This window comes from Musca vetustissima, unplaced genomic scaffold (genome assembly GCF_032173495.1).
Source record: "Musca vetustissima isolate MV318-11 ecotype Yass unplaced genomic scaffold, APGP_CSIRO_Mvet_v1 utg5169, whole genome shotgun sequence".
NCBI classification, from domain to species: Eukaryota; Metazoa; Arthropoda; class Insecta; order Diptera; family Muscidae; genus Musca; species Musca vetustissima.
Window position 1 is genome coordinate 29,684 of NW_026875253.1, and position 20,532 is coordinate 50,215.

Sequence of the window (20,532 nt, forward strand, 5' to 3'; positions counted from 1 at the left end):
AAGTCCCTATATTTAGATATAGCTCCCATATATATTTTCGTCCGATTTTATATAAATGGTGTACGTACTGAATTGAGCCTAGAGTGGATGTCCTACACTGATAAAAAAAATTGAGTATTCCGTACTTAAATGAAGCCGGAGCGGTGTCAAAAGTACGGTAAGAGTGGTTTTTCTTATACCAAGATGAAAAAACTTGATTTAAGTACGGTTTTTTCTAGTGCGGATTTCTTAATTTTAGCACCATTTGTGTCGGATTGTGTTTGCTTTAAGCTCAGAAGAGTCTTGATTTAAGAAAACTGGAATTGATTTAAGTTTATTTTAGTTTCGATCTAAGTACGAAATTTACTTGGTAAAAGATCGCTAGGATTGATTTAATGCTTAATAAAACTTGATTCAAGCGCAACGTGGCCTTGATTTGAGCATTCTATAAATCAGAATTATCTCACAATATTCTTGTTTCAAGAATTTTGTTCCTGATTAAAAGATTAAATTGAGAGTACCACAGATTGAAATGATAAAGAAATATATTTCCAAACTTGATTTAATCCAAACTCTCACTTGTTCTAATTCAAAAATAAAATTGATTTAAGAAATGCCAGTGATTGAAATGATCCCAAAGTCATTTAAATTGAGTTTTTCGAGCTGAATTCAAAATATTTTCCGTGTTTGATATGAAATAAAGCAATGGTTGATTTACGTAAAATATAGTTTATTTGATTTTTAAGAGAAATTATAAAGTAATACCAAAAATAAATGAAAAATCATTTTTAAATCTATATAATACAAAAAACTCCTCATGTTCACCTAGATGTTGTGTGTCCTTCACTTGGTGACGTTTCTTTCGTGATATGGCAGAATTTTTCCTTTGAAATTTTGCCACTTGGAAAACAACATATGACTCTTGCCTGGATACAAAAGTTCGAAATCAATTTGGATCTGAAAAGATAATACGAAATATAAAATCTATGGTGGTAAATTTATCAAATGAGACTGAAATGAAGACTATGTTAAATAATTGCTAATTTTTTGCAAATAATCATTTAAGTTAATGCTTACCAAATCAGCAGTTTCCCATGGAACTCTTTTCCTGTCAACCAATTGACGACTTTGGATTGCACAGAAATTGTTTCGTCATCGATACCAAACTATAAAATAATATTGAAAATTCAATTTAATTCGCCAAATCATATACTCATTAAATTTTATTACCTGCTATTGAAAAGTTTTTCTCGAAATTCTATTCGAAGACCAAGAGGAGGTATTGCTTCTTCTATACCGCACTTGAGCAGCTAAATAAATAAGGATATAAAGTTATTGTTAAACCATAAAGATAATATGGAAATATTGTAATTGAAGAATAATATAAAACACAACTAATGTAAAGCGCAACGACAAATAACGATATCAACAAAATTCTTTAGAACTATCAATGCATTTTGCTACATAACACAAAAATAATGAATACACAAAAAAACTCTACATGACTAACGGTATTTCACAACTCAAAACTGAAAAACATAGTAAGCGACGACCAGGAATACGAATAAATTCAATGAGAACGGAATAGAGCATACAATTTGGATTTGCTTCAACACTCTCTCTCCTTCCAAAAAATACACAATGCAACAGACAATAACAGAGACATTTTGGTTTGCTTTCAACTCGCTCTCTCCACTAAGATTAAGTGTGTTGCACTTACGTTAAGAATTTGTAATACTTGAAATATATGCGCGTTAGAAATGCAAGAAGTATATTCTTGATCTAAGAAATTTTGCGCTTATCGTTTTGAAGATCGCGCTTTTGTTGCATGGTAATATGTGTATACCAAGTAGGTGTTTGTGTGTACACATATATATTTTAGCAAACAGGCGTTGTTGAGCTTTATGTACATTTTCATAAGAATTTTTCGGAAATATACCGTTATTAAAATGTGTATGTAGAAATAGTCAATATATTTGGAGTAAAATATTACATATGTATAAAAAACACACGCGCACACTTTTATAAACACTTCAAAATATATATTTTATTTTTTCGCCATCTTTGTTATACTCACCTTTCAAATAATCAAAGACTGATTCCAATTGAAACTCCTGGAGTAATTTGCGCATACGGGAGTCGTCGTCCACAGAAGGCGTCTCTTTCACAGTTGAAAAAACACTTTCACTCATTTTTTGGCAGACAGAAAAACAATCAATTCTACAAACCGTCTACTGGCACGCGCAAATCGAACTAATACTGCTTTTCCACAATGTTCTGTATCAAAGCTAGAAATGAACAAACGCAACTAAGAAAAAAAAATGCAGCCGAGAGAGTTTTTGTATTCCATCATTTTCCTCTCTCAAGGCTTGTTATAAGAATGTTCTTCTTATTTCAAGTGATATTCCGCTTACTTTTCATTAGTATCTGAGAGAGTAAATTTGTTATGTGCTCATTGTTTTTCTCTCAAAGCTTGTTTTAAGAATTTCCTTTTTAATTCAAGTTATATATGACTTACTTTTCATTACTAGAAATTTTTTCTTGAATTAAATACAAATCTTAACTTAATATGAGAATTTTTTACGTAAGTCAAGAAATTAATACTTATTCCAATAATTTCCGTACTTGAATTTATAAAACTATCCAAAATTGTACTTATTTTAAGAATAACTAAGTACGAATTTTTCTTAATTTTTTAAGTACGATTTTAGTAAAAACTGAGTGTATTCGGCTTAAATTTGAAATGCCATTTTTCTATCAGTGTAGTGATATTTGTTTAAAGTCTATTTAAATACGTTTGCCCCATTGTAACAAACGAATGGCATGATAAGTCGATTCACATTTAAATAAATATCACATATTTTAGCTCATCCAATTTCGTGTTAATAGTCCTGTTTAATATACCCATAGTGGTGAAGGGTATCATATAGTCGGCCCCATCCGACTTTACTACTTTCCTTACTGGTTTTTATATAGCTTATCATTTTTTTATAATTTTGATTCCTACATCTAGATCAGATCCCGATAGACTAATTTAAAACAAAAAATCTCATGATAGTCCCATTCTTAAATGAATTACAGCGCTATATTTCGATGGGTCTACTAATAAGGCGGCCAGAACAGGATTAAAACGCAAAATATTTTTCAAATATGTAATGATAGTATTGTGCACGTATATTTTGGTTCGAATACAATTTATTTTTGTTTAATTGTTCTTTAAACAATAAATTTTGATAAATATATCGGTCCACTCATTCTGGTACACCCCTTACAAAATGGTCAATGGTCAAACTATCCGATTTGATCCAAACCGTGCACAACCTATAATATTTACCAAGTCTAGATCAAGTCCGAAGATGAGACCCATTCTGGCACCTCCCCAACAAAGGGCCAAAATTGTCAATATTTATAAATTCAATTTAAGGCGAATGGAATGTTCGATTTCAACCAACCTATTGCACAACCTATTATCATTACAAAATCTAGATCAAGTACGAAAATGGGATTAAATGGTATAACATCATGCTAACGGACTATCCGATTTGAACCAAACCTTGCACAACATATTACCTTTACCATGCGTAGATGAATTCCGAAGATCGGACCCATTTGTCTACTCCTTCTGGTAGCTCACCCACTAAGGGTCAAATTTCAATATTTATAAATCCAAAATTAGGCGGAAATTAAAACTATTTTTATTAGTTTTTACAGAAAAGTTCTTAAATTTAAGGCGAATTGACCTTAATTATCACTTTTAGACAATTTGAATCGGTTGAATAAATCAACCTAGAATATTATAGCTCTATATGTGAATAAGTGTTCTTTAATATTCATTCAATCTCTCAAGACTACTAAATCTTAGAAGCATATCAAAGTGGTGTAGGGCGATCGACCCGTCCGTCTTTTGTCCTGGAAATGAGATAACGAGATAAGCTCGTATTGTTGTCTCGACATTTTTACGCGTCTATCCGATATTTATACCCTATACAACTATGTTGTCAGGGTATTATAGCTTTGTACATCCCCAAGAGTTTGTAACGCCGCGAAATATTGGTCCTAGACCTTTAAATGTCCGTTCATCTGTCCATTATAATTTGTAAACACGATACAGGCCACAGTTATGGACCAATCTTCACGAAATGTAACATGTAGGATGAGTTCTGGCCAATAAATACCACTATTGTTTTTGGTAAAGATGGGTTAATATTTAGGGTATAAAATGGACCAAATACTTTATTTGTGTCCGATTTTCGGGTCGCTCCACAGACCGCAATTATAGCCCGAACATCGCGAGAATTGGATCAGGCTAAAGAATAAGCATGTTTGCTTTGATAAAGATTGGTCAATATTTAGCGGGTGAAATTGATCCTGACTTTTGTGTGAAATATTACAAAATTTGTATTCTATGGCGTATATATTTACCCTTGATGGACATAGACCCAAAGCTCCGAATATAGAACCACAGAAAGTTACATTTTCGTGGAAGTTTTGTAGGGTATCATGTGGTCGGCCCCGCTATACTGTTCCGCTTTAAACCTTTTGGTGAATAAATATAGTATCACTCAGATTCGGTATTTCGGGGAAATCTCCTTAGCATATATACATATTGGCTCAAAATTCAGTGTAGCCTCTATATAGCGTTACACTTCTACTAGGTGTTTTAGGCACGATTTTTTAACGAATTGCCTCTAAGTTGGTATTTTGAGTTCCAATTGGGTGGGAAATCTTCTTCGCACTGAACATTTTAAATATCGGTAAATATTTGGATATAGCGCTATATAAAGGACCAGCATTACTCTCTTCCTCTGTCGAAGTGATAGTTATAGATTTCCCGATGTTTAAATTCACCTCTACCATGTGGACTATAATGTCAGAATAAATAAAAACAAATGCAATTGTGCTGTGTTTTGGCTGTGTTTTTCATTAAAAGGCGAAACAATCAGAAAAAAAGAAGTATTTTTGAAGTACTAAAAACTTGTTAATATTTTATTTTTAAGTTGTGTAATTTTGTTTAAATATAATATCTATGAATTAAAGCTATAATTTAAAATTCAAGACCGGTTGAAATACTATCAAGGAGATTGACCAAGAAATATATTTGGCGAAACCAAGAGGCTGATCAATGCTAAACATGTTTCTGGAGCGGTTTTTTAATACTAATTTTGGTGAGAACCAAAATGTGAAATAATAACCACATATGTAAATGATACTAGTGATGAATATTCTAAATGTTTTCAGATTCGATTACACTTCGCTATAAAATTTAGGATTTAAGGTATGCAAAACCACCTATACCTATAGATGCTACTAATCGAGTAACAATCTGATTTTTTAAACAATATTCTTTGAAATCACTTAAGAGCTGTCGGAGCCTTAAACCTTTCCACAGAAAACAAGTAGAATGGAACAAATAAAGACGGGTACATTTAGGAAAATATCCTGCACGTCGATTTAATTACTCTTGATTTATCTGCAGATCTGTTACTTTAGAAGCGTTTACGATGCTACGTAACAATACCAAATAATCAATAAGCTGGCAAATATCTTTCTTAAGAGGTTTTGATCGATATCCCTAACTGCGAAATTAAACAAGGACTTTTCCTACCAATTGGGGTATCCTTATACTAAAAGCAGTAATGAAAGTAGTAAAGTTTGACTGGGCCGACTATATGATACCCTTCACCATTTTGTGTATATTCTACATATGGCCACTTCCGCAACAAAGTAAACCAAAGTCGAAGAATTTGTTTCTTTAATTGACATTTTTTCTTCTAAATACTATAAATAATACTAATGACTAAAAATGCAGACACAGCCGAAATAAAAACTGCAAAATCAACAATGTCGTGTGAGTTACGTCGCGTGAGTGACCGAGAAAAATCCTTCACAAATAAAGGATATGCCATATTTTGAAATTTTGAAAATGCAATATTAATGCTTGATATCTCTTTACATATATTAAATGTTCAAAATATTCACACAATTCGCAGAGTTTTCCCATTATTAGCAGAGATATCTAAAGTCATGTATATTTGAAGTCGCGTGAGTGACCGCTTTTTTGTGGCTTTTATTTCAAAAGTTAAAAACTAGAGGCTCTCAATTTTTTTACCACTGATAGTACTCCTAAAGTTAAACAAAAAAGTATTAAGGGAGAATTGTGAAAAATTTAATTGTTTTCGATTTATTTAAAATTTGATTTTGCCTCTGAAAGTCGTGACTGCGGAAGTGCCCATATGTATCCTAACAGACGTCGCGTTTTTCTTATATATCTATATCTGAACCGATTTCAGGGAAACTTGCCAGAGACTAATTTATATTACTTCAGTACGTTGTGTCAATAGGTCTAGCTATGAATCTTTCCACGAAGCTTTACAACATCATTCTAGACTTAATTCAGTACCCTATACAAAAATTCGTGCAAATCGAAAGATATATAGGGACTTTGGTGCACCAATTACATAAAATCGGACGAAAATATATATGGGAGCTACATATAAATCTGAACCGATTTTCATGAAACTTAGCAATATATATGGGAGCTATATCTAAATCTGAACCGATTTTCACGAAACTTTGCACACATCATTCTAGACTTAATTCAGTACGCTATGCCAAAATTCGTGCAAATCAAAAGATTTCAAGGACTTTAGTGGACAATTTATCTAAAATCGGGCGAAACTAGATAATCTCTCTTCTAATATTGATGGTAATGAATATACTTCATTGAATAAAATTAAGCATAAAATGTGTCCTTTTACCTATTTAAGGTTTTTTCTCTATACTGTGGTACGGTCTTTGTGCATAAGGAAAAGGAAACGAGATATGTTCATAGTTCCTGTTCAAGTTTTATAGGGTCCGTCAAAAGACGGACTCTATTGAAATTTGTGAAAATTGGTTCAGATTCAGATATAGCCATATATAAATTTGTCCAATTTAAAAATAATGCACCAAGGTCCCAATGTTTGTCCGATTGAGACAAAATTTTGTACAAAATAGAACCTGAAATGAGGTATATAAAGTGTTGTTCAGATTTAGATATAGCTCAAATATATAATTTCCTCTGAAATTTAATGTATCTACCTACGGCGAATTAAAATAACAAAAATGTAATTGACATATAATGTTACCATCAGCTGGCTTGAGACGGTTACCTTATTAATATACCTTGAACAAATGCTATAATTTGTTCTGCTCGTTCACACATTCACAGATCATAAATTTCTTCTCTTAAACAAACGGATTTTAGAATATATATTTTTTAAATGTTTCAAAACATCATATACACAAGCTACAATATGAAAACAGTGTAATTTATAAGTGGCTTTAGACCAGCTTGAATAATTGTACCATGGGTAGGTAGCCAGCATATAACATAAACCCCATAATATTAGATATTTTGGGTACGTTTTTTAATCGAAAAGGCTCTAATTTGGTGTTTTGATCTTTGGATATAGCGTCATATAAAGGTTCAGCGGTTATCTTTCCCGAATATTTTCATTATTTTTATATAGTCCGTACAAACAAAGCTTGTCTTTCCCGTGTTAAGTTCATAACCCGATTCTGTATGTAGTTTGTTATTTCTTTTTGTCCTGTTAGCATTTTACCATGATATATTCCGCATGTAAAAGTCTTAGTCGATTTTAGGTAGTTTGATAATGTTCCAGCTCATGGTGAATGGTTATTTTTATACCCTACACAAATACGATGTCAGGGTATTATATGTGGCTTTGTGTGGCCACAATAGTTTGTCCTATACCGATCGTCATATCTCTAATAGCTACTAGAAATGGACCGAAAACTTTGTTTTATCTTGTTTTCTAGTCGTTCGAGAGACCACTATAAAAGCCAAACATCAAGTATGTATTTACATAACATATTATGTTATATATTATATCATGTTTAAGGGCACAAAGCTACAAACAAAATTAACACTAGAAAGACTGGAATTTTGTATATACCTATATTGACGTAAATCGGTCAAAATGACCTCATCATGAAAGAATTTTTATTGTGTAAAGAAAATTTTTTAAACTTATTTTCTAATATTTTTTACATTATTTACAATCATACAAAACGTTGTTATTATTTGTTTTCGTTTATTATTTATGTTCGACAAAAGAGTAAGTGTTCGACAAGAGAGTAAGAGTTCGACAAAAGAGTAAAATCGACTGGAAATATAAAATTTATTTTTCCCGATTTGTGCGTTCGTTTGTATTTCTATAGTAGCAAACGGTTTTCCATGTTGTTGTACTGATCTGGTCATATAAGAAATTTACTTTATACAATAATAAAAGTAGTTTGATTATTTAATATTTTACAAGAGGTCAAAATGATCGATTTTAGGCAAAATAGGTATAGCACATGCGAATATGGGGAATGAAAGAGCAGCTACCATGATTAATAAACGTAGTTCTATGTGGTACAAAAAGTTACCAAATTTTAAAAAGCTGTGTCATAATATACACAATTGTTTTGTACTTGAAAATGAAAAACGGTCAAAATGACCGCCTTAGGCAATCTAGTGTTAATACCACTTAACCATATAACTTAAACCACTTCCAAAATAAACGACTCAAATGTTGATAATGTATTCCGCAGAATTCCCACCAGATTCCCATTTTAAATAATATTTTAATTATTCGATGTTTAATTTGTTTGTGTAAATCACAGCATGTTTTGTTTCATTTATTATCTATAGAACTTCATCTAATTTAAATATTATATATCTAACTAAATTATAAGGGATTATCAGATTCTTCATTACGCCACTTATTCAATAGCTCTTCCATATTTTTCTTCGGTGGTAATTCCAAATAACTCGGTAATATACCGAATGGTTTCAACTGATATATTAAATAATCCATGACATACATATTATCCGGATGTATGTAATGAAACGATATGGCATAATTGGAGCAACAATTGAGGCCCTGTAGATAGTGAAAACAGAAATGATTATTTTTATGTTTAAAATATCATTAATAATTATTATGATTGTTAAGATATATGTTGATATCTATTATCTTAATATATTAATGTAAATTAAATGAAATGGTAAAATTCAATAAACTTAAAACTGATGCAGGGTTTCATAAAATTTCTAAGTTCAAAATTCAATTAGGAATTATTTGATATATTATATATGCCGACCACTGTATAACGCAATCGACTGTGTCTAGTATTTTTCTTTTACTTACATCTTCGGTTTTGTAAAATATGTAACGCCAATACCAACTAGACTTATCCTTTGGCTTAAGATGACCAGATGGTTGTGTTGGGAAAAATCGTCCGCGTTTCAGATCATCACGGGAATCTCCTGCAACAACGCCTACATTTTGCAAACAACGACCCATTTCACTGTCTTCGGAACCGCCAAAACCTTTGCGACATATCATGCGATTGTTGTGGCCCAACTCAACGAAACGTTTAACTGCAGTTCTACTTAAAACGTATCCTGCACCACCGGACATGTAACCCTAAAACAAAAATAAAATATTATTTGATGATTACAATATCTAGAAATGAAAACTTACCTGTCTAACATGGGGTTTAAATTTACAGCCAAAGTAAACGGGGGCCTCAGAGGACATGGGATACAAAAATAGTCTTAAATTTTCCACAATCACATAACTAGGAAAATAAAAAATTTAATTACCTCATAAATAATTGGAAAACTGTATAAATACTCACGTATCATCATCGGCCTTCAGAAACCAATCGTATTCATCGATATAATTTTCATAGATATACTTAAAGGCCTCGCGAGTTTTCTTCCATAATTGCCCTCGGCCTTCACCCACTCCCGGCAACTTAACAGCACCCAGCTCTTCATCTTCTTCGGAACTCATAAAGATTAGTTTATTGCACCGTGAACCCCATGTGTTCTTAACATGAATTGCCTTCTTTTTATGATTTGCCGGACCCGTTAGGATCCAACATAAAACTTTTACCTCATCATATAATTTATCCGCTATTGTTGTATTGAGTTCATAATATCTAAACTTATTATTTGCTATTTGTTGTGGTACGTTTTCATTATGATTTATTTCATTAAATATTGGATTCGCGTGTTCTTTATATTCTCTCGGACTGCGAGACCATACATCATGTTCTAAATCCTCATCCTCATAACTATCTGTTGTTGAATCGATGGGGGATTCGAATTCTTCTTTTATTTCTTCGCTAGGATTTGGCTGAGTCCATACATCTTGAGTTCTCACCGTATTGCCGATGTTGGGTATTTCATATTTGGATGTATCCGTTACTTGAGAAAAGGTGAATCCAATAGCTATCCCCACCATTAAGGTAACGAACAGTTTAAGATTTGATACACTGCCTTGACTGTACATTTTTAAGTTTGACTGATGATTTATAAGTGCCATTAGAATGTGTCCTCATACTGCAGACAGAAGGATTCTGGAAAGAAAAAGAAAAAAATATTGTATTAAAATTAATGGTTTTGAAACATTTCATCACCTAAATATCATTCGATCATCACCGAAAACTATAGATGTCGTTTTTGACTATAGCCGCAACTTTATGGAAAATGTCAGAGCCATAAACCGACACTTGCCAGTCTATGTCGTTCGGGAGTCAATATATAAGCCAAAGAATGCCCTCATAATTGTGACCTCTAAGGAAAAACCGAGAAAAATAAATTTTTTGGTCCATTTGATCCCGATCATTGGCAAAAACTATAAGTGTCGCCTTTGGCCAAAACCGAAGCTTCATGCAAAATTTCGATTGGTCTATAACTGTGGTCTATACAACAATGAGACTGTAGGACCAATATTTCGCGACGTTACAAACTATTGGGGCCACACACACCCACTTGTAATACAAGAAAGTCGCGTAGAGTATAAATATGGTCTATCTTCCAAACTTAAATAATAATTACTACTAATAACGGATGATACAAATATAGCCGCTCAAAGTCACAGAAAAAATAATTCATACCTTCATTTCTGTATTTTATGAATCCATTTCATAACACTTTAAATCAGGCATGCTTAGCCGTAACAGATCGTCGACGGTCTTTTTTCTCTCTTCGTCATGCCATGTTCTGACGGGCATTCGAACAACGTAGTTAGCTCTCAGAATTACGTACATGAATTAACCCGTTCATACAACACTATTCTTAATTCATGTCATCAGAGTTTATTTTTTCAAACTTTTTTGTTTCTTGTTTTACACCAAAATTGTAACATATTTGCATGAGTCACATATTGATCTAAATAGAAAAAATAATTCTCTTTCTCCTGACTATAGTATGAACCCATATCTATTAACTTTTAATTAATGTTTTCCATTTTTTCTGAAAATATTATTGTTTTCATACATTTTTATATTTTCTCAATTCAAATGTCACATATAACAAATTGGAGATTTTTTTTGGGTGGCCCCACATTTGTTTCTTGTTTTGTACGCTAATTAGAACAAAAGGGAAAGAAATGCATATTGCATTATGTAGACAACTAAATACAATTTGCATAGACAATTTTTTACTTTTCATTCATCATTTTCAATTTGACTGAAAAAGTTTGAAAATTTGATAAATATTTTCAAGCTGTCAAAATTAATTTATTTTCGATAAATACTCTCAATTGTTAGGGATGGGACAAATTTCTTCGTTATTCAGAGAGTGATTCGAATTGAACAACGTACAAAAGTAGGTTTTCGCTCAGAAAATTTTGTATGGGGAACTAAGTAATTACTTCATAATTAAGGGTCGAACAACGAATGAGAGAGCGAACAACGATCGTCTGTACATGGCATCAGTCGATTTTAATGATGAATTCTCAGTTACGCTCACCCACACTTACTCTCAATTTTGTTATGCCCAACACTACTTTAAATACTGGTTTCTTATTAGAGAGAGAAAAGCGAAAAAACAACTTTGGAGATGGCGGGTTTTATATTTGCTATTGATACGTCAAGTAGTTTTGTCTATACAAGGGTTCAAATCTGATAATTGTAGACAAAATGCCTTTTCTGTATTTTGTAAAGTTTCGTCAAAGACAAAATTATTCTACATAGAATTTCACTATTTATTTTTAGAAAACTATCTCTAATTTGGGTATATCATTTTTTTTATCAAATGTCGTACTTTTCCAAATAAATTGGAAACTACTACAACTACCCCATTCTACTGGACGCAATATTTAAGATAGCTCTGAAATAATTCTAAGAAAGTGCTAGTACATCTAGGATGTTGGGCATTTCATATGGGATATATTAGTCCACGTTTTGGTAGAGCCCCATATAAAGGTAATTTCAATATTCGGCATTTTAGGGATGATGGACACATTTAAAAACGGTAAAGTAAGAAATAACCTATAACGACAATTCTATCAATAGATTGTTGCAAACCATAATGTAGACCAAATACAATTTTTTTGTAATTTTAATGGGGGTTTTCCTAAAAACTAAAACTTGCACAACGCGCTCAAGTTACTACAACATAACGTGTGCCGAGTTTTATTGAAATCGGCTCAGATTTAGATATAGCTCCATATATAGTTTCATTTGTTACCAAATACGAACACAAAATAGCAAATTACAGCCAACGAGCTTAAAAACCCTAAAATACCGAAAATTTGGGGGGTACCGAAAAAAGGGGACCAATATTTATAATTTTTAGTGGAGAGATTAGGTACTTAGTAAGAACACACTATACTAAATTTCAGCGAATTCTGTTAAAAACCGCGCTCAAAAACCCGAGGACCGATATAGCCCATCTTCGAATTGTTACGATCTATCTAAATTCGTTTAGTTGCTAGAGTAATTAAAACGGACAGATGGACAAACGGACATGCTTAGATCGTCATAGAATAGATGAGTTTTAAACGGAATTTAAAAATAATATACCCTCCATATTATGGTGGAGGGTATAAGAAGTAAAAAGGTTAAACGTCGAGGTGGACATTCAATATATCTAAATCGAAACTTCCAGCCGAAAACGAAATAAGAAACTATACACTCTCAGGGATAGGACCTTGAACATACCGAACCGAACAACCGAAAATATCAAAACACAGCTACATCGGGTGTAAAATTTGCCCAACATCCCCAAATTTGAAATTAATTTAAAATCGCGAGTTTATAGAGCAACTCTAGTATAAAAATATAGAGAAACCCTATTATCGCCCATGTGACATGTTCCGATAGTTTTTGAATTCCCATACTTTTTTAAATTCCCATGTTGTGCAAAATGGTGTGCTCAATTTCGAGCGAAAGTGCGGCTCGAAAGCATAGCTGTGTTCAATATGTTACGAAATGTGTTCGATAAACAAACATATGTTTCATTGGAATTCGCAATTTGTTTAACAACAAAATTAAGAACAAAATATGTCTGCTGGCTTATTAATTGCCCTGGTTTCTACCAGAAAAAGTCTAATGATACTGGAACGTGTTAAAATAAGCATTTATTGATATTTTGAGAGAAGTTGGTCCTTTCATACACACGGGTACCATTCCCGAAAGCCTGCAGTTAGCAGCACAGATTTCTGGCTGTTGGTGGGTTTCAGAGGGTAGTGGCAAATGATTCAAATATAAGTGTTGATCGCACAACAATGTGTAAAATATTGTGGAGAGTAATAAAAGTCATGGAAGACAAAGTGAGTGCAAGCTGTGGACAGCTGCAGACCAGGATCCAGACATGATGCTTTTATTTGACATATGAGTGCAGCTAGGCAGCATTAACAAAAGAGGAAATGGTATGCAAAATAGTTGGCTTCTAGGAGACAGTGGTTACGCTTTAGAAACATTTTTGATGACGCCCTATAAACAAGTGGGGCATGAATCTTGTCAACATCGATATAATAAAGGGCACACATCTGCAAGAAACTTTATTAAAAGTATTATTGGAAATCTTAAAAGTAGATTTTTTATAGATTCTATTTTTATTTTGATCATATGGTGGTTGAGTTTCCAGATTGATCTCAAAAATGTTACGCACTGTTTTTGATAAAATGAGCCCTTTTTTATTTTCTTTAATTTTACTATAAAAACTAATGTAAATACTTTATTTTTTAAATAAATATTGTAAAAACACGTTAAATATTACTTCAGCGTTCTTTTTTAACTTGTACGTGCTCTCATTTCGTTTTCAATCCACAAGGCTATATGTGCTCGAATTATATTCCCAATATTTTTTTGGGAATTCGGAATGGAGCACACCAAATTTGGGAAAATGTTTCACATTCGAGCAAACTCGAAATGCAGCACATGGGCGTATATAAATATTTAATTGAGTATAGGATGATGTAGATGTCGATATAGTCACCTCATTTCCGCTATTTAAGTCATATGTTTTGGCCCAGCTAAAATCGAGTTATCCTTTTTATTAATAAATTGTACAGCAAAATAACAAAAAATTCTGGGAAAAATTACAATTACAGTTTTAATTGATCCTAAAGAGTTGAAAAAATACCAAGCTGACCTATTTTTTTAACTTTAAATAAAGAGATAACTACATATTTCCACATATTCAATTATTCTGCCAGTTAAATATGAAAACTCTAATCCGCATGTCTTTTTCGGCAATACGTCATATACACGAGGAAACTAAGTAAATTCCAAATTACTTAAAGCTGACAATGTTTAATTAAATTTGGTTTTTATTTTTAACAGAAATCTTTAATCGCGATATCACCAACATTTCGCAAATTAAATTAAAAAATAAGCAACAATTATTGGTAAGTCTGCATTAAAACAGGTCGTGAGGTAATAATAGCTCATCATCATCGTCCAAAAGAGTAAAGCAGTAGGAGAAATTATCTTATGAATCCCAATTCTCGTATTTTCTCTCGTAACGGAATGCTGCCCGAGGATGCAGACGCTTCTGCTGGCTGACCTTTAATGGTACAGCATAAGTCAACATTTCGATTAACAACAAAAATAACAAGAGGGAATTCCATCAACTGGAAACTTATGTAAATAAATTGTAAACCAAAAAATTAATTTCTACTAATCTACGACTTGGTAATACACTACACATTACACAAACTTGACACGAACACTTGCGAATCAATTAATCTTAGTTCTTACATTTTATTATACTCTTGAACAAATAATTTGAATTGTGCTATAAAATAGTTTATACGTATTTACAAAAAAATAATAATGATAGTAAAAATAAATAAATAAAACTTCAATTAAAACAAGCCTAACAGATTTGAGTGTCAAAGTCGAGAAATCGGTAATTTATAAACATACCAACAATCGGCACAGTAGGGTGCATCAACAAAATGTGTGTCATTGATTAAAGCCATTGTGGGTAGCTTTGTTTATATTTTGTTGTTGCTGCCGCCGCAACCGCTGCCGCTTTGGTGGTGTAAGCAGATATAACAAGTTTACCACCGGTAATACATCATGGGCAACATTTTTTGTGTGCTTCAGGTGAATCAGAAGTGACAGACCGACCAACAACATCGTCGATTACAATTGAATAGCTATTTTCAAGGAATTTGTGAGTCATTTCGTTAATTGAAATTATTATTGAGAAAGAAATAATGTGCAGAAATAATATGTTTGATCTGTGATTATGTAAGTAGGAGCGAAAAAGTCTTAAGACAGAGATCAGGCGATGTATGGCTTTTAGCTCTCAAATTTGGAATCAAATTGCCAAAAACTTTTGTGGGATAAATTCATTAAAGTCTATACTAAACAAGTGAAAAAGGGTTAAGTTCGGCCGGGCCGAACTTTGGATACCCTCCACCATAGTTATACTGACAGATACATGCAATGAAAATATAGGGATATAGGAATTCTACAAACCGATTTATGTAAACCATTATGTACACCAAATACAAACTATAATCTTGAAAATTTTGGTGAGAGTAATTCTTAGTCCGAAGGTACTTGAACGGCACGAAAAGGGGTCAAAAGTACTAAATATAGTATTTAGCGAACCGGTGGAGCTAAAAATTTTAACCTTTTGAATTATATTATTATTTATATTCTCTTTTACAAGAATCTAAAATAATTCTGATAGCAGAATTCGTTCATTTCGAATACGGAGCGATTTGGATGTATACACAAATTATTACTTATGTATTTTTTGCCCTCTTCCAAAGAATGCATATCTACTAGTTGTATAATAAATATAAGCTCTAAAACATTTTGTTTCCTGTGGGCCATAAAGGGTTAATGATGGATAGGATAGATGCACTAAAAGTTTTTTTTTTTAATTCGAACTACAATTATTCGAAAAGTATTAAAATGTACGAAATTTGGTACAATTTCGTAGCATGTTAAAGTATAGAGCGTGTACTCATATTAAAGAAAAGTAGTAAACTGTACTAAATTTGGTATAATTTCAATTCTGAGATACGAATGGAGCTGTACGGAGTTTTGGAAATTGTTTACGAATGTACTAAATTGTAATAATATTGGTACAATTTGGATTTGGGTGAACCGATAGAGCTGGAACACTGATATTTGGAAATAAGATTACTGTTGGAGTGTAGGATTGGGGTATGGATTTAGTTTAGGAAATTTATACTTTTGGTACAATTTGAATTTTGGGTGAATCGAGAAATCTTGAAAAGTTGTTTTGGAAATTAGTACTACTGTGTACTAAATTTTGTACAATTTTAATTTTGGGTGAACCAATAGATTTGGAATTCTGAAATTTAGACTTAGGATCATTGTGGGGAAAGTATTTAGGATTGGGGTATGTAGGAAGATTTACAAATTTGTACTAAATGGTACAAATGTGGATTTGGATGTACCGATAGAGCTGCAGTCTTAAAAACGGGCAATAAGATATCCGTTGGTCGTGATATAGGTAGTTTTTAATGTGTACTAAATGGATTTGGATGAACATATAGAGCTCGAATCATGAAATTTTGAATTAGTATTGGAAACAAGTACTAAAAGTGTACGAAGGTAATAAATTGTACAAAAATTAGTATAGAGCTAGATATGTGTTGCGGTCAGAATTGGTGCGTAGATATGAAGGCAGTTTTGGAAATAAGTACGATAATATGGAAATTAACTGGTACTAGAATTGGTGTTTATGTTCTGACATATTCAGTTCTCTGTGAAAGCAAAATAATATATTTAGACATGTTTAAATAATTCTCATATTCGCTAAAAAGTAGAGGGCATATGCTAGTAATACAATAAAATAAAAAAAATATAATTAGGAAGGTCAGGGAAATCATTAATCATTTATTTGTCGACACTAAAAACATTGTTAATCCATTCGTGCATTTGAATATCCATAAATCAGTCGGGGACTATGTACCTGACCAGTGAGATGTCAAAAAAATTAAATAATAAATAAAATTAAAAAAATATTATTATTCCAATTTAAAGACACTAAGGTTGGGAGAATGTGGTACATATGCAAAAACCATATTCATATGTTTGTAACATGCAAAAGGAAACAAGATAGATCGATAGTTACTTTTATGAATATGCACATAATCTCCCTCTGAGTCGTAAACTTAATAAAATGAAATTTGGTACTGCTCATTTATTTCATCGAAGTGCGATCTCTATAGTAAAAATCGTTTCCGATTTAGATATAGTTCCTATATATAGTTTCTCCGATTTTATGAAAATTGTTCACCAAACTATCTTTGTTTATTCGGCAAATTGTATGAAAATGGTGCACGAAAGTACCGAAAATGTATTCGTCTCCATAATCTGCTCAAAGGTGAAAATGGGTTTAGATTTAGATATAGCCTCCGTATATAGTTGTCTGATTTTGTACAAATAGCCAACCAATCACTCAAAAATTTTTCGATTGGCGTTTGTCTTGAATGATCTATGTTAAGTTTTCTTGAAATTGGTTTAGAAGCAGATATAGCTTCCATATATTTATTTAGTCCGATTTCCTGTAAATGGAGCAATAAACCACCACTTTGTCTGATTGACACGACATTTTTCATATAATTCCAATTCAAACATTGTTTAAATCGAGATACATTGAATCAACCATATTCTATATAGTGCGTTGTTAAGATATGCTTTTTAGAGCATCTCTTGTCTATATTTAAAGTGTTGTTGTCTTTACGGTCTCGTCAAACTTTTCTCCTTTCCTTGTTGGTTTTAAAATAATCTTGTCCATTTACGTGACTATCCCGTTAGGTAAATAATGAATATAATTGATTATTTTCAAATATTATAATTAAATATGAAACTAATAATTAATCACTTCTCTTAAGGGTCAAATACCCCCCAAGCCCCTACAGGGTCCGAGGTGAATACCATAAACACATACATACTAATATAACTATGTTTTATTTATAAATTGCGAATAACTTAGCATTTTCGTATTTAACAATACTGATTGACATTAATTCATGTGGAGTTTGTCTTCTCTTTTGCAAACATGTGTATTAATTAAACAATTCGCCAGCAGAGAATTTTGTTTCTATTTTAAAATATATTTCTTTGAATAATTTTGCAGTTCATTGGCCATCTATCTATTGCTAACAGCTAGAGGTTAAAAAGGTTAATGAACTTTTACCTATGCGATGTGATCTCAAGCCACATGATGTATACATAAATGACCTTTGTCTTTGGTCACTATGTTTTATATATACATATAAACATTAATTACATTGAGTATTGAGCAACGTCATGACAAATTAGAAAATTAATGGTATATTCTTTGATAAAAAATTAAGTAAAATTAAAAACATTACGGTATTAAAATCTGTGTTTGAGGCTTATTTCAAAAGTGTTGTACAGTTCTCCAGGTTAACGAATCTAACATATCGAGCTATATTCGCCAAAAAAACGAAACCCTCAATTTAAAATTTTACAGGAGAATGTTTTGTTTTAATAAATTCAAATTTAATAAAGGAATTATTTTGAAATTTAGAATTATAGTTTAAAACAAAACTAGTTTGTTACAAAACTATAGTTCTAAATTTCAAAATAATAGCTATATTAAATCTGAATTTATTAAAACAAAACCTTCTCCTGTAAAATTTCAAATTGAGGGTTACGTTTTTTTTGGCGAATATGGCTCGATATTTTGGCTAGACTTCGTTGAGGACGTACATTATGCAATACTATTACTCCTAAGATGTTTTATATTGAAAAGAGATTGAAAAAAAAAATAAAAAATAATTTTAATTTATATTAATCAAGGTTTCAGCTATCTACCACGATATTTTGAAAATGAAATAGTTTTAATTTTGCAATCCGGTTTATTATAAACTAGCATATGCACGCTACTTCGTTAGTGAATGTAGGGAATACCAATACCGACCATAATAAATTTTAGTACCTATGTTCTCTTATCTTATGTTCTAAAAAGTATGTGGAAAGTAAATTTTAATTCTAAATTTCAGGAATCATCAGAATTAGAAATCACATATATCCAAATTGTATAAAATTTAGTACTTATCGTACACATAGGTACATATTTAAAAAAAGAAAATACCTGCATATCCCAATCCCACATCGCAACAGGAATCTTTACATCAAACAAAATCACCTATATCCAAATTGTATCAAATTTAGTACTTATCGTACACATAGGTACATATTTCAAAAAATACCTGCATATCCCAATCCCACATCGCAACAGGAATCCTTACATCAAATTTCAGGATTCTTGCTCTATCGGTTCTCCAAAAATTCAAATTGTACCAAATTTAGTACTATTTAATGCACCTAAATACTGAACTTCCAACATACCTCAATTCGAAATCCAACAGTAGGGGAGACTGGGGCACCATCGGCACTTTTTTTTAGAGCCTTATATCTCAGGACTTATTCAACATATATAACAACTTTATGGCTGATTATTGTCCTCTGACACTTAATTATAAAAAATAGTACCAAAAAGATATAAAAAAATAGTATTAGTTAAAAAATTTTACAGTTTTGTAAAAAAAGTCAAATTCGCCGAATGTGCCCCAACCCGGGGTAGCTTCGGCATTTGATGGGGCACATTCGGCACCATAGTCATAGCCGGGTAATTGTCATCGCTATCAGTCTGGTTGAAATTCTGATCCTCTAAAGGCACTATTTGGTTTTAATACGCGGCACAATGTTTGAATTTTAGGGCTATATTTTCTAGAGGCGAACGTTGAAATCTCAAAGTCGCACACACCATCAGAAATAGGGGATTTCTATCGCATTTTCGTTAATACATTATATATGTAATTTCGAACCATATTAAAGGATTATTTTTAAAGCCAAACTCAAAAACATTTTAAGGAAATAATATTGCACTATCTGTATATGGCCGAATGTGCCCCACTTTAAGATGCCGAATGTACCCCGAATGTACTTTTTACAGTTTTTTTCATTTTTTTGATCAGTTCTGTAAAAACATAATATTTTTAAATATTTCTATAATAATACACATCGTAGTTAACCACTTTTTAATAATATTGTCTTAAAAATTTAAAAAGTTTTATACACGAAATACTTACGAAATGGAATTGAAATATTACAGAAATATCTATACAAATACAAAAACCCATGTATCTAAATAAGCTTATTAGCTAGAAAATTCAAAATTTGTGTCAGTTATTTATTTGGATATTCAATACCTATATATCGAAACTAGTGATGTACGGT

The 20,532-nt window shown here is 31.9% G+C and overlaps 1 protein-coding gene across 1 annotated transcript; it reads right to left on the minus strand.

The window, feature by feature from the left end:
• Positions 1-8,690: 8,690 nt before the first annotated feature.
• Positions 8,691-10,328, minus strand: LOC133337728 (glycoprotein-N-acetylgalactosamine 3-beta-galactosyltransferase 1-like). The gene is made up of 4 exons (XM_061545934.1): positions 9,670-10,328; positions 9,513-9,609; positions 9,177-9,455; positions 8,691-8,909 (listed from the first exon to the last, which is right to left on the minus strand). The coding sequence occupies exons 1-4, from the start codon at positions 10,326-10,328 to the stop codon at positions 8,715-8,717; spliced, it is 1,230 nt and encodes a 409-aa protein (XP_061401918.1). The 3' UTR covers positions 8,691-8,714.
• Between the last annotated feature and the right edge of the window lie 10,204 nt (positions 10,329-20,532).

What these genes read in the sequence shown, in the direction of transcription:
- LOC133337728 (XM_061545934.1), bottom strand. Translation starts at nt 10,328, where the DNA reads ATGTACAGTCAAGGCAGTGTATCAAATCTTAAACTGTTCGTTACCTTA. An exon ending in CTGAAGGCCGATGATGATAC is followed by an intron (nt 9,610 to 9,669) that starts GTGAGTATTTAT and finishes TTATTTTCCTAG; the next exon opens with TTATGTGATTGTGGAAAATT. An exon ending in TTAAACCCCATGTTAGACAG is followed by an intron (nt 9,456 to 9,512) that starts GTAAGTTTTCAT and finishes TTTTTGTTTTAG; the next exon opens with GGTTACATGTCCGGTGGTGC.